We start from the raw sequence: 13,797 nt of genomic DNA, 5'->3' as shown, positions 1-13,797 counted from the left end.
CACCAGTTTTCCCTCCTCTCTCTGCCAGCTGTCTCTGCCTCCTATCTCTCTGTGCCTCACTATTCGCACTCACTACCCGAACTGTCTCTACCTCAGTCCGTTCACTCTGCGTTCAGTCCCTCCCCGCTCCATCTTTAATTTACCGGCCTCTACTTGAATCTTTTTCTTCTACACCTCACTTCTTTTTCTACCTTTCCCCCCTCTCTACCATTCTTTTTGCCTCACTATTGTCTTTACCTGACCCACCTTTCAGTGCCTCTTCCCAGGCTCCTGGCGGGACGAGCCATCAGTATGGACCGGGGTCTGCAGAATCGAGTCGGCCTTTTGATTGCCTGTGTGCAAGTATGGCGGGGCCTCCTCAGTCACTGGTCCACAGATGCAGACTGCATCCTTAACTGTGCAGGCAGAGATGTACCTCAGTGTTTCATGGTGTTGGTGACATGAGGAAGTGCGCAGAGAGCGCTGTCGAAATCTTACACACTAGGAGTCAGCCTTGGAGCCGATAAGTATACATGCGCTTGGATGCTGATAAATAGTATTCTCCTTTCACTGTAGAGCCCAAAAAAAAGCGCTGAGAAGTCAGACCAGTCGTCTTCCCTTTGCTCTTGCCCCCTTTACTTCTCACCGGATGCTTTGGAGCTTCTTTAGCTATGTGGATCATGTAAACCAAAAGAAACCAGTGTGGAGATCATGCACCGCGAAGGACCTACTGTCATGGGTAATACAGATGACTAACCTTGTACTTCCCTGCACCAAATTTAAGCCTATATGCATGTTCTTGAATGTATATGGCAGCACAAGGCTTTAACAACAAAAATACTAAGCATTTCTATCTCACCCAAGCATCTTCTGAAAACTGCGGCTGCACTCCTATAAAAATGAAAACCGTCTGTTTGCCTTTTGGTTTGCAAACTGTTACCAGCCGAGAATGAGCACTGCTTCATGGCGGTTCCTATTCGCAAATACTACCGAGGCTTGGATTCTGGAGAAATCACTTGCAACACTCTTCGGCGTCAAAGAACTCCAAGCCGCTTGGCAAGCAGACGGCCTTTCAACATTGGCGTGGAGATAGAAGTGAAGACATTAGTAAAGGGACAGATTGTGACCTCGCAAAAAATCAGAAGTAGATTAATGATCGTTTTCGGAGCAATCCTTGTTTGTCCAAGGTTCTAGAATGTTGATCAAGGAACTTAATATCACTTCTGAAAAATAAATGCAAGCAAGAAGTTCAACACATCAAGTATAGTCTGTTAAAAAACACGATTAAGCTAAACTGAAGTGAAAAAAAAACATCTAATGTAATGTGGATGACATTTTGTTGTGTGCATGGAATGTTCAACATTTGAGGGTCATTTGCTTCTGCATTCAACAGAAAAAATCATTTCAGCTGGTGGCAGTGATGGCTGAAGAATGTTGTCGATCACTTAGGGATCCCCCGAGTAGCCCTGAGATTCACATGATCATTAAAGAAGAATCCCTTTCATTGCAGACTCTTTTGTAATCCCTTTTCTCTAGTAAAAACGTTTAAAATGGTTTGACATTTGGCATCAGAGGGCATCAAAGGACTCGAATCACTTCTGTGACCCAGAGAAGGTGCAGCTATGCTAGCTTCAGACATCAAGAAATCTTTTGATAACAGAAAATACGCTTGCCTGTTTTCCGAAAAATCCAAGCCTTACTCGTGCAGACATCAAGACAGAGAAATACAGGTGACACGCCACCTTCAGCAACATGACCAGAGGGGGTGTTTATCGCTGAATCTTTGGTAAAGGCTTCCCCAATGTTTGATTGGAAAACCCTGTAAAAGTTCAGACTATTGCAGTCTAGGGCCAGTCGGAAATTACATCAAGTTTCTTTAAAGGCATGATGATAGATATGCAGAATGGATATAGGATAGGATTTAAGTGCCCCCCACTCCTTACTCTTTCACATGCCTTGCTATTTGTGCTTACTTTTGGTGAAAAATAGCATCCAGTGTGCATCAAAATAAGACATCATTGTTTGGGACTGTTCGTGACCAAGGTGTATCTATCTACCTATTCCTAAGAATACCCTTCTTTTTGCCCTGCTACTGTCTTTACCTGACCCACCTTTCAGTGCCTCTTCCCATTTCACCCCTACCTCACAGCGCTCTCCTACCACGCATCTGCCTCACCTCACCACTTTCTGCCTCTACCTCACCCTACCTTTCTAACCAGCCTAACACTCTACCTTCACTCTCTCTACTTCACTCCTCGTTGTAACCCACTAGTCTCCTTCTCTTTAACATTCATTCTCTGTAGGTCTGTCTCTCTTTCATTCTAAAACTCATCCTTCCACTGTACCTCTATCTCAACCTACCTGAACCTCTTTCTACCCTTTTGTATCTTTCCTTCTGGCGACCTACCTCGCTTTTCCCTGTGCTTTATCTCACTCTCGCTCCCTTCCTCTGCTTCACTACTGTATGGTTCTCTTTACCTCTCTCTGCTTCTCATACCTCCGCATCCCTTCTATATTTCTCTTACTCAGAAGAGTTGTAGATATCTGTCTTACCGGAAAGAGCTGCATGTAGAAAGAGGGGGAGGAAGACTGATAAAGCAGAACAAAAATAAGGATAGGAGTATACTACAGTGGATCACATTTCATGCCCTCTGCTAGACTATGGGTAATCTGGATGATCTAAAGTCTTTGATGTCCAGTAATTTGTAGGTTATTTTTTAAAATTATTTGTTCGCCCAAAATAGGCTTGGAGCCTACACAGCATCTGCCGTTAACGGCCTTTAGCACCATCCTTTTGAAACTTTGACTGCCACAGCCTTGCAAATGCTCTGTCTCCAAACTCTGCTTTATTGGTCAGAGTAACATATGAGTTGACTGCACAGTCTGATGTGAGATATTCCAGCAAAGGAAGAGTTTGTAGGCAAAAATGTAGGGTGGAGTGAGAAGGTTGAGGAAGCAACAGAGAAAGATACAAAAAGGTAGAAAAAAAGAGGTAGGTAGCGAAAGAGGTAGAGAAATATGAAGGAAAAGGAATTGAAGAGTTGGAGAGGAGTAGGGTACGCCAAGAGGTGAGGAGGTGGAGATGGCTAGGGTAGAGAGAGGTGAGTTAGAGAGGCATAAGAGGGAGAAGTATGGATTGCAGAAGGTATAATGATTAGGTGGAAAGGAGAGAGCGATACTTCATGAATAGAGTACTCCATTCAAAGAGTAGCACTCCAACTCATCCTGCCTCCCTAACTCACCATAACAGGGCATAGAGTTTAATATAAATGCTACTATCACATAAGACAAACATTTTTTTAGGTTTGACTTGTATGATACGTGTTCTACTCACGTCATACATACTGTGTTTTACAGGTACTCAAGGGACCTTTGGTCATCCTGATGTAGCTAATGGCTCAGTCATTGACTTGAAACATTGTGAATAACAATTTGGCACAGCCCACGGGAGTATTTCAGTCTAAAACAAATTCTGTTGGCTCTTTGTATTTGTTCTTCCATCTCCATTCTAGTGCACGGCTGACTGTTTTACAGTCAGCAGGTGGTGGGCCACCAGCAGTACTGGAAAGTGAGCACTGACAAGGCTTCTGAAAAAAATGGATGCTGCAGAGAAGAAAGTCACTCTCTTTTGTCTTAATTACAGACTTTAGCTTTAGTTTTCTGGTGTCAAAGACCTGTTGTCTATAATCCAGTGCGTTCTGGGTCGGCTCTTTGCTCATGATGAGGGCTTTCTGGTCGATCTCACTTCAGTGCTCCTTATCCATGGGTTTCCTCCCTGTTCTTGATTTTGTCCTGCTCCTGAAGTGAGCTTTAAAAAAAATAAAAAATTAGCAATGTTTTGACTGGATGAGTTGTATCCTTCCTCTGCTGACGTCGGGTAACTATCTTATAATTTGTTTTTTAGCACCCCACGGGAATGCATGTCTTTCCTGTGTCTTCCACTCTCCTTCCAGCCATCTCACTCATTTGTTGCTTCTCCGCCCCACTTTTACCAACCCAAGGCCATTTTTTAATACTTATTTCATTTCAAAAGTGTTTTCTTTAAAAAAGCTTGCCTGTTGCTCACTGCTCTTTGGGCTACTCTCTTCTCTGTCCATTGCTCCCTGCTTTACTCACTTTCTTAAACAGTTTTTGCAAAGGCCCGACACCTGCGCACTGCTCTGGAGCAGCTTGTTACTATTCATGCACATACCTTGTTATTATTATTTTATTCCCCTTGCTAAGAGGGCGTCCATCACCTTGGAATGGTTATTCAAAATTCAAGATGAACAAAAATCATTAGAACACCACGATCTGAGAAAAAGATAAAACGAGTTTTTATTCTTGAAAAAACGTTGTTGAATGTTTATTCTCAAAGTTTAAGAAAATCATTCCATGTTAACCTGAGCATCATCTTGGAATGGTTTGTTAATCTTCCTGAAAAAATTCCAAGTTGGCCCCCGTTGTTTGTTTATTGTCCACGGCGGCCATGTTTGAATGGTTCTAGCCATTAAATAAGCCAAATCAAATACACTTTTCAAGTCAAACTTCAGACTAGATTGCTTCACCAGGTGGCCCTCCGACAGAGTGGCCCTGGGCAGTTGCCAACTTTGTCCATGCCTTAAAGAGGTTCTGATGTACTGCCCTCCATGTCACCTACAGTAGTGTTCTGTTACTCGGGATGCCTCATGAACGACCCTAGAGTCTTGTATTGTCTAGTCTATAAGCCTCATATGTTTTCTTCTGATGTTGTCAAACAACTTATTCTCCCAACTTCCTCCAGAGGTGTACGAAAACACACCAAGGTAGTTGGGGTTCAGATGTACACGAAGAGGAATAGGGTAATTCACGCATTTTTGCGGGGTTCAAGCACAAGGTCTTGTAAAAAGAGTTTTTTTTGTTTTTATGAGGCACCTCATTTTGGTAAGTACTGTGACGGGAAGAAACAACGATGTAATGGTGATTACTGGTAAATTACCTTATTAGTGCATGTGTTCACTTTTTTCTCATCGTGTGCTAATACAAACAACAAGAGTAGAATGTCGTGCAACTTTCAAAGGCATCTATTTAAATATTTGTCTTTGGAACTACGTATGTCTTACCATCAGTATCGCTGAAACCTGGGGCACTTAGAAATGGTTCTGGTATAACTAAAATATACGCTTTTGTTTTCTTAATCTCCAGCAACCACTGTCTCCCAGCTACTGTACTTATGAATACCTAGGCATACATACACCCAGGTCGGCCTTTGTGAACTTAATTTAACTCTTACGTAAACCTCTTCAGATTGTTTTCACGCTTCTGTATTTCGCTATAGTTTGGGGTCCTCACTTCGATGCAGCAGTAATCCCCTTCTTCTGTCAGATCTGGTACCCATGAGGTGTGTATTTTCCTACATCTATTCCACCTCTTTTTCGTTTGCTGTGTCTGTCTCAGCCCACTTCAAATTAAGCATGCCTGTCATAACCTCGGTTTTCTTTTTTTCTCACAGTGCCTTACGGCGTGGGAGTCTATCATACCACTACTGCAAGACAAGCAAGATACCAAGTGAGAAGTCTTCTCCTCGCCTACAGACAGCTTGACATGCACAGTACCACTATATAAGTACTGGAATCCGTCTACCCAGCATTGTGTGACTTATGAAACAGAGAGGCCACCTCAACTCAGACTTGGAGCAGATTCATCGAAACATCAATTTTAGTTGTTTACACCTTGTTAACTGATGTCCCTCCGCACTTGCTGGTTGCCCAGCGGTTCTTGCCTTTCCTTCCTTTGGAGCGATCAATGCCATTTCACGGAACTGAGAGGGGAAATTTTATATATGCTCATGGCAAATCACACATCCTCTTGACACTGAGATCTCACAGCTAAAATGCTAAAAGAACTTCTTCAAATAAGAAGGCCTCCAGGTTACCCTCCTCGTACCCTTACCCATCCTTTGAGTTTATTACAAAGAAATTAGTGTTTGCCTCCCCTCCTTACCTAATCCCTTATTTAATGTTTGCAAGCAGAGGAGAAAGAAACACTATGTATAATCGCCTGCATCTGCTTGGTGAAGAGTTTGTGTTGAAACTTGTGTGGAGGACAGGCTTGGCCATGGTCTTCTGAGAAGAAGCACCATGAGACAAGCGTGCACTCTTGTAATACGTGTTGGCATGAAGTATGCATTCTTGGTGGGGAAAAAAAGTGCATCCATTTCTTGTCGGTGATATGAAGCCTTTTGAAGCCTGTAAAAACAGATAAATATATATTTACAGAATGTGACCAAAAAAGTAAGAGCAAATAAGGACGCAAAATTTGTATACTCTGGGAGCCTTATGAGAAATGTATCAAGGGAACACATTAAGCTAATAGAATTTTGTTAATCTTTTTGAAAGTCTATACAGAGTCTTATTTGTAATAAATGTCTCTACGATGAACTTTTTTTAAAATAAAAATGAACACGATATGAATCCCTTGATTTTTAGTAGTTAATTCGGTGTGAATTTAAAGTATATGTCTTGGGTGTGTGAGCTCTTTTTTTTTGTTCTGTTGTTCCCAAATGCGTTTTTACACCTCCATCATTATGGGTAAACCTGCTGCAATATCTCTGCTTTTTTGCTTCTTATTTTTCTGTGTATATTTAGTGCTATTTAAGGAGCCACAAGTTAAGCATTAATCAAACTGCGGCACAGTTGTGTGATATGAGACATATCCTTACTGTACACTGTGGGTAAGGCCACCTTATTCCGTCAAGCTTCATGCTTTCCTTCCTATGGCTCACCATGGTGCTTTATATTATGCATTTTGCGTTTCAGTTGTTTTTGCTGAGACGCACATAATGCTCTTTGCCAGACAGGGGTAAAAAGTGGATATTCCGCATTGTGTATGTTAGCAATTTGTTCAATATTTTCTTAATTATTTCTTAATCGCTGCCTCCATCTCCTCACTGCTTTTCTGTAACACTAACTGAAAGGTAGAATTGTTCAGCCTACCTTGTTGATCAGGGGATTAGAAGGAGCAAATTTAAGGTAAGGATGTAGACCGGTAGGTCAAGTTATCTGGATTAAGGATGGTACATTATTTAGCGGAGGAGACAGAATTAACTAGCTTGTGTGCGCAAACGAACACTGGTCCTTCCGACATGACTGCTTCTATGTAAGACATGTTTTCCATGCCAGGACAACTAGGCCATAATTTAGTGGTCTAGTTCCTGTAGTTCTATTGGTAACTAGCAAGAATGGATACCTTCAATTAAAGAAAAAAGTGGGCAGGGCTTGCATCTGACAGGTGGTCATGTCGCAGAGGTCCTGCCCCAGAAATAACATCACTTCCTGGCCCTGTCGCCCAGAAGTGAAGTCGCCCAGGCCTCTTGACAAGGAAATTAACAAAACTAATTCCCCTGACCCGGCACTAGTGTCATCCCCTAACTCCTGACCTGAAACTGAGACGACGTGACAGCACCCCAGACTCCATGATCGAGAAGGGACATCACCCTGACCTGTAACAGACATGCACAAAAGTAGCATAATCCACAAACCTCTTAATAGTATTGACCAGGAAATCATGTAGCAGAAAATGACACCAATATATGGATTTCCAAAAGTTATAGTAAACTCGCCCTTCAGAAATTCCAACATGCAATGTTCAGTAAGTGATGTATTTGGTAACCCAAGCAACCCGGGTTCAAAGACCAAAACTACCCCTGCCCTTTGATACTATCCCACATTACATCACTCAAGAAGTGAAATACATGTTGGCACTAACACCGGGGTCCAAAGACCTAAACTACCTAAGCTTCTAACTCAGTCCTAGAGTGTCAATCGCACAGTGATGTAGAAGGAAGTGACCCCTCCCAACATGTTGTTAAATAAATGTGCGGACATGTTTTGTTAAACAGGCACATGCCATGTTAGTAAAGGTTCGGTACTGTTAGAAAATGTGAGTCATTAATATTTCAAACGACCAAAATAAATTCTGACAATACATAGGGGGTCATTACGACTTTGGCGGGCGGCAGAGGCCGCCCGCCAAAGTACCGCCGTCAGAATACCGCTGCGCGGTCAAAAGACCGCCGCAGTAATTCTGAGTTTCCCGCTGGGCTGGCGGGCGACCGCCAGAAGGCCGCCCGCCAGCCCAGCGGGAAACCCCCTTCCACGAGGATGCTGGCTCCGAATGGAGCCGGCGGAGTGGAAAGGGTGCGACGGGTGCAGTTGCACCCATCGCGATTTTCAGTGTCTGCTATGCAGACACTGAAAATCTTGGTGGGGCCCCACAACACCCGTTACCGCCAACCAGGCAAGGGGGTCGGAATCCCCATGGCGGCGCTGCCTGCAGCGCCGCCATGGAGGATTCCTCAGGCCAGGGGAAAACCGGCGGGAAACCGCCGGTTTCCCTTTTCTGACCGCGGCTTTACCGCCGCGGTCAGAATAGGCCTGGATGCACCACCAGTCTGTTGGCGGTGCTTCCGCGGTCCCCGGCCCTGGCGGTCCATGACCGCCAGGGTCGTAATGACCCCCATAGTGTGCTATGGTATCAGAATACAAAACCTGTAGGCAGCTTGGAGAGTTCCTTGAATCTCGGCAGATTTTTCTCTTGTGTATAACCACTGACGTGGGTTTCTGCATCGCAATGTAGGACTTCTCCATTTCAATGATTTTAGTTAATGCACCTCAATTAAGAGAGCTGATACAAGCTTAAGGGGTGGTTACAAGACCTCAGGGAACCTGGGCCACCATCAATTTATGGCTCGAGCCAAGGATCAGTACTGGACCTTCACATTGCTTATCCTGGTCGGATGTCCGTCCCTACCAGTCTTCCAGACAGTTAGGATCCTCAAATAAAAGCGCTTCTGCGGACCCCACTTGTTCACACCTCACGATTTGGGGGCAGATCCTTCTCATACACTGCTCCAGGCTACTGGAATAAACTCCCTTTTCACCTACACACCTGCCCAGATCTTAACAGTTTTAAAAAGATGTTAAAAACATGGCTGTTCTAATTCCCCGTACCCAGCCTAGTCAGTGCAGCGCCGAGATACTCCTTCGGGAAGAGCGCTATACCAAGATTCAATTAAATACATACATCTGCCCGAGAGAGGTGAGCGAGTTGACCTGGAACAGGTGTGAGCAGCGGAGGAGGGGGCAGAGCAGCTGAATAAGACGAGTTATCCAGCTCTATTGCCTGCTGCTTGCTTTCTGAAACGCCAGGAGTCGAGAGTGAGACACATGTGGAGGCTGCTGAGGAGAGTAACAAAAAACAGGACGTAAGGCTGAACTTGCAGTCCATTAGTATTAGTATTTTGTGCACAGAACCTTTGTCTTACTCAGTGAAAAGTGACCTTTTTAATGCACAAGCCAAACAGGCAGTGCAGTCATTATGCCCTGATGGACCTTCTCATATGACCAGGGACCCTCCAATAATTTACTGAAGTTGGCTTCCACGCTAAGCGGTCATGTTCTCCCTACTGCTGTAGAATTAAGCCACATAGAGCCACTCACAGATAATGATGCCCTTCTGGCCTCAACTTCTCTTGCTGATGTGAACTACAACATGAACCAATGGTGCATCTGTCCTAACATTAGCACCACCAAATATACCATGTTTTGATGGTATGAGTGCTTCCGGAATCCAGATGTGGCCTGGCTTATATAAAAAAAAAAGAAAGAGTGGGAAAATCCAGAGCATCTAAGTTGAAACTGGTTCACTTCCCAGCCATGCTCTGTTTGCCTCAGAAGGACCATAATCAGGCACATATTCAACCAATTTCCCGTTCAGCTGTCCAGCTAGCGTTTCAGAGTTGTCAGGCTTCTTGAACAGGTGGGCAAGTTTCCCCACAGCCCACATCTGCTTAACTCTGAACCTATGTTAAGTGGTTGGTTTGAGTGCCTCTTCTTCCAGATGTTCTCCCTCGGGCTACTCTTCATGCTCTTTTTCACAATCGGTGGGGGACAAGTTACAACTCCAACGCCTATGTGTTGATGAACCCGAAGGCCATCTGAGACTGAAAGGTGAACCATGCACTGAAAGACTCTGCGGTCCAAGTCGAAGGGCTGGTCCTAGTCCAGATTTTGCAAGGGTAGTTCCTGAGGTCAGTCATCATCACGCTCCAAGTCGTTGAGTAAGTAAAATGAAAAAACACCAAAAAAATCAAAGCTAGACTCAGCCTCTTTCCACCTCGCTCGTTCTCTTTAGGAGTGAGAACGTCACCATGACTCTGTCTTGCGCTCGTGGTCGTTCAACAAAGGAGCCTTTCCCACAACTTGTCATAACACAATCTGAGTTTCCAGGACCATCTGGACACCAAGACAGATCGAAAAGTTCCCTAAGCTGTGTACAGACTCTTAGGATCCTTACTGAATCCTTCTGATGCACCTTCAGGCCCCACGTAGCTATCCATCTGGAGGATTGCCAGTGGTTTCAATCTCAGCACCTGTTGGACCCTCCAAATCCACCACTGGGACTCGCCCATCTCCTGTTCTACTTCTGCCTCGGGAGCCACACTCCTGGCTGGTTCCCAGAGCTTCAACACAGAAGCTGACTCCATCATTGCTGAAGGACAAGGTACCCATCGTGCTCTCTGACTGAGTCAGCATCGCTACAACATCGACCTATGCCGCACTCTGCTTCCATTGAAGTTCCACCTCCACCCCTGGACTTGCCACTCCCAAAAGAAGGGACACATTTGCTGCATTCCTTAATTGGCATAGATTCAGACAGTGATTACCATGCAGTTGATGAAACTGTACAACCATACCACAAGGAGAATCGGTATGATGACCTTCTGGAGACCAGGGCCCTTGATACATCCTGCAAGTCGGGCCTCCTTTCATCCCCTTTTCCTGCCACTGAGAGGAGCTCTTCTTATGCAATTGTCATGTGTAGGACAGCCAACGTTCTCTATGTGAGCTCCCCACCTTAGAGGTCAAAACCAATATTTTGATAGAAATGCTTCGTCTAGGGCAAATGTCCACTGAGCCCCTCCTGCCTTTCAGTGAGGCATTTAGATATAATCTTTTGGGGGGGTTGAACCAAACCTTGCCCCTGGTCCCCCTGGTTGATGAAGAGTCCAAATGTATGGAGACCTTTGTGAAGACGGTATTGTCTTCCACTAGCTCAATTCTGTGAATGCTAGCTGCCCCCTGGGCTTTTATTGCCATGCTGTTTGGGATTATGTGGCTCAATTCCTCCCAGATGCCCCAGGAGATCTGTGGCTTGTCCTCACCCAAGGCATCCAGTACAGTCCTGAAGTGGCCACATTGTTGTGGCTTGGACACCACTGATTTCACCGGCCAAGTCATTGGCACCAGCTTCGCCCTTTGCCGTCATGCTTAGCAGTTGTCTACTGAATTATTATATATTAATTTTTTTGTAGGTCTGTCCAGTGGTCCCTTACGAACATGGCCTTTGATTGGACTTGTCTTTTTGGGGACAAAGCAGATTCGGCCCTGGAGCAGTTAAAGGAGAGCAGGACCACAGTATACTTCTTAGGCTTATCTGTTCTGCCGACCGCAACAGCACTACCTTTCCTTTTTCTGCTTCAGCAGAGGTATCCCATACCACCAGCCAGTTAAGCCCCAGCAAGGTATACAGCGGTTTTGCGGCTGCTGAGCCCACCATCCAATTGGTCAGAATCTGCAAGCCGCACAGTCAACTGCTCTCACCCCTCTGGTGTTCACAAAAGTGATGGTAGAAACATACCTTTGGAGTTCAGGGGTCCCAGTCTTCTCCTAACTTGATGACTGGTTGTTGAAGGCTGACATTCTCCAAGGAAACGTCCACCACTTCAGACAGCAAATCTGTCAACTTTGGGGTTCTCTATCAACATGCTTTCTCCTTCTCAGATGCTCCCATTAGTTGGAGCCATTTTGGACACAGTTTTGGTTTTGTGCCTTTTCCCTAGAAAGGAGAGTACAGGACATTTACACTATGATCCTGATCTAGCTGTCCTGGATTTCAGTGGGGGTTGACTCTGATGTTGCTGGGACCAGTGACCTCCTCCATCCTGCCGGTCAAGCATGCCAGATGGCATAAGCAGGCTGTGCAGTGGAATCTGAAGTTTCAATGGGCCCATCATCAAGGGGATCTCCCTGGCCACATCTAGTTCTTGGAGGTAAATTTGAAAGATCTGCACTGGTAGTTATTCGACCACGACTGGGTCAGTATCAGACACCTCTCACTACCCCACTCTGAGTTGATAGTGATCACCAATTTATCGGATTGCAGGTGCAACAACAGGGAGGTGTCAGGTCCTGGACATTGTGGCAGGAAGTGCTACGCCTCTGGAAATAGCTGGGCTATTAAGAGATCTTCCTAGTGGTGAACCACATGACAGGATCTTAAATGCCAGCGAGGACGAGCTCAGCTGTCGATGCCTAGCAGGCCACAACTGGCTGTTACACATAAAGGTAGTGCAAGTGTTTCCTCTGCAAACGGGAAGAACCTCGGCTAAATCTATTATCCTCCACCAAGAACAAGCATTGTTCGTAGATCTGCTTGTTGGAGTTTCCAAGGAGTCTCTCTGGAGCGTGCAGACTGCCTAGCAGTGGAACGAGGACTCCTCTACACCTTTCTGCTAATACCAATCCTGCCCGGAGTTCTGAGGAAGATCAGAATCAACCAGGCACATCATCCTAGTTCCCCAGTTGGGAACAGAGAGTATGGTGTCCAGAACTTCAGGGCCTAGCTGCAGACCCAGGAGTTCTGCCCCTCAGTGAGGACCGGCTGTTGCAACAACAGGGGCAGAATTCTGCACCCCAGCCTTAGCATTCTCCACCTTCATGCATGGTGAATCCGCAGCAGCAGCTCAAATCCTTCGACATTAATCTGGAGGTGTTGGATGTTATCTTGGCAGCCATTCCTTGACAAAAACTGTATTGACCTGTTAATGGGACATAATTGTGATTTGGTGCACCATACGCCAGATTGACCCCCGCAGTCCTAGTTATCTGACATTCTGTTTGCTTAGTCTCTTGCCCGGCAAGGCTTTGCTCTGAGCTCTGTTAAGGGGTACCTCTTGGCTCTTTCAGACTTTTTACAGATGCTGGACATCCCTCATTGTTTAAATCACTGATTGCTATGCGGTTTTTGAAAGATCACCACCACTGGTTTCCTCTTTCTCATTTTATCATGCCTTAACTTGATCCACACGTATTTGATGTGCACTCCCTTTGAACGGCTCATGGCTGTCCCTTGTGCCTCCTCCCAATCAAGACTGTGTTCCTCGTCGACATCACCTTGGCGCTGCAAGTGAGCGAGCTTCAGACTCTGTGTTAATCAGCTATAAACCGCCTTCTACCTAGACAAGCTGATTTTGTGGACGCAAGTATCCTTACAGAAAGTTGTGACACCATTCCACGTCATTCAAACCATCATCCATACGGTGCTCTGAGGAGGAGAGGCTCCATCCTTGGACTCCTAAAGAGCACTGAGATTCTACATTGATCATGCCAAATAACACCGGGGGTTCTCTGAGGTGCAAAAAGGAAATACAGCGCAGAAGAAAACCAACTGTGGTTAGATCATACTCTAGATGAAGATCTGCTATGTCAAAAATACAGCTTCCAAAAGGTCTGTAAACCTATTCCACCATGGCCAAAGTTGATAGCACTGCCCAGGCATGCAGAGTTCCTGTCCTGGCCATCTGTCAGGTGGCTACGTGGACTTCATTCCATACATTCAAAAGGCCTACTGTCTGGACAGCCAGATTCGCCGAGAAGTGCATTTCTCCTGCTTGGTCCCACAGAACTTCTTGGCTTGAGGCAATTCACAGACCCACCTCCTAAAAGGTACTTCTCTTATATGTATCCACAAAGTGAGGAACCTGAGGGTAGAAGTCTGTCAGAAGAAAGGGTTTACTTC

The 13,797-nt window shown here is 45.3% G+C and overlaps 1 protein-coding gene across 2 annotated transcripts in view; it reads left to right on the top strand.

Annotated features, from left to right (window-relative positions):
* Nucleotides 1-6,410, top strand: part of SNX30 (sorting nexin family member 30) — a 258,667-nt gene extending 252,257 nt beyond the window's left edge. For both annotated transcript variants that reach the window (XM_069238619.1, XM_069238610.1), the window contains one exon: nt 5,450-6,410. In XM_069238619.1, the coding sequence (XP_069094720.1) occupies nt 5,450-5,509 (60 nt within the window). In that variant the 3' untranslated portion in view covers nt 5,510-6,410. The remainder of the gene's footprint in view (nt 1-5,449) is intronic.
* Nucleotides 6,411-13,797: the final 7,387 nt, after the last annotated feature.

This window comes from Pleurodeles waltl, chromosome 1_2, assembly GCF_031143425.1.
Source record: "Pleurodeles waltl isolate 20211129_DDA chromosome 1_2, aPleWal1.hap1.20221129, whole genome shotgun sequence".
Taxonomy (NCBI): Eukaryota; Metazoa; Chordata; class Amphibia; order Caudata; family Salamandridae; genus Pleurodeles; species Pleurodeles waltl.
Note: the sequence above shows the minus strand (reverse complement) of the source record. Positions and strands in the feature narration are given on the sequence as shown.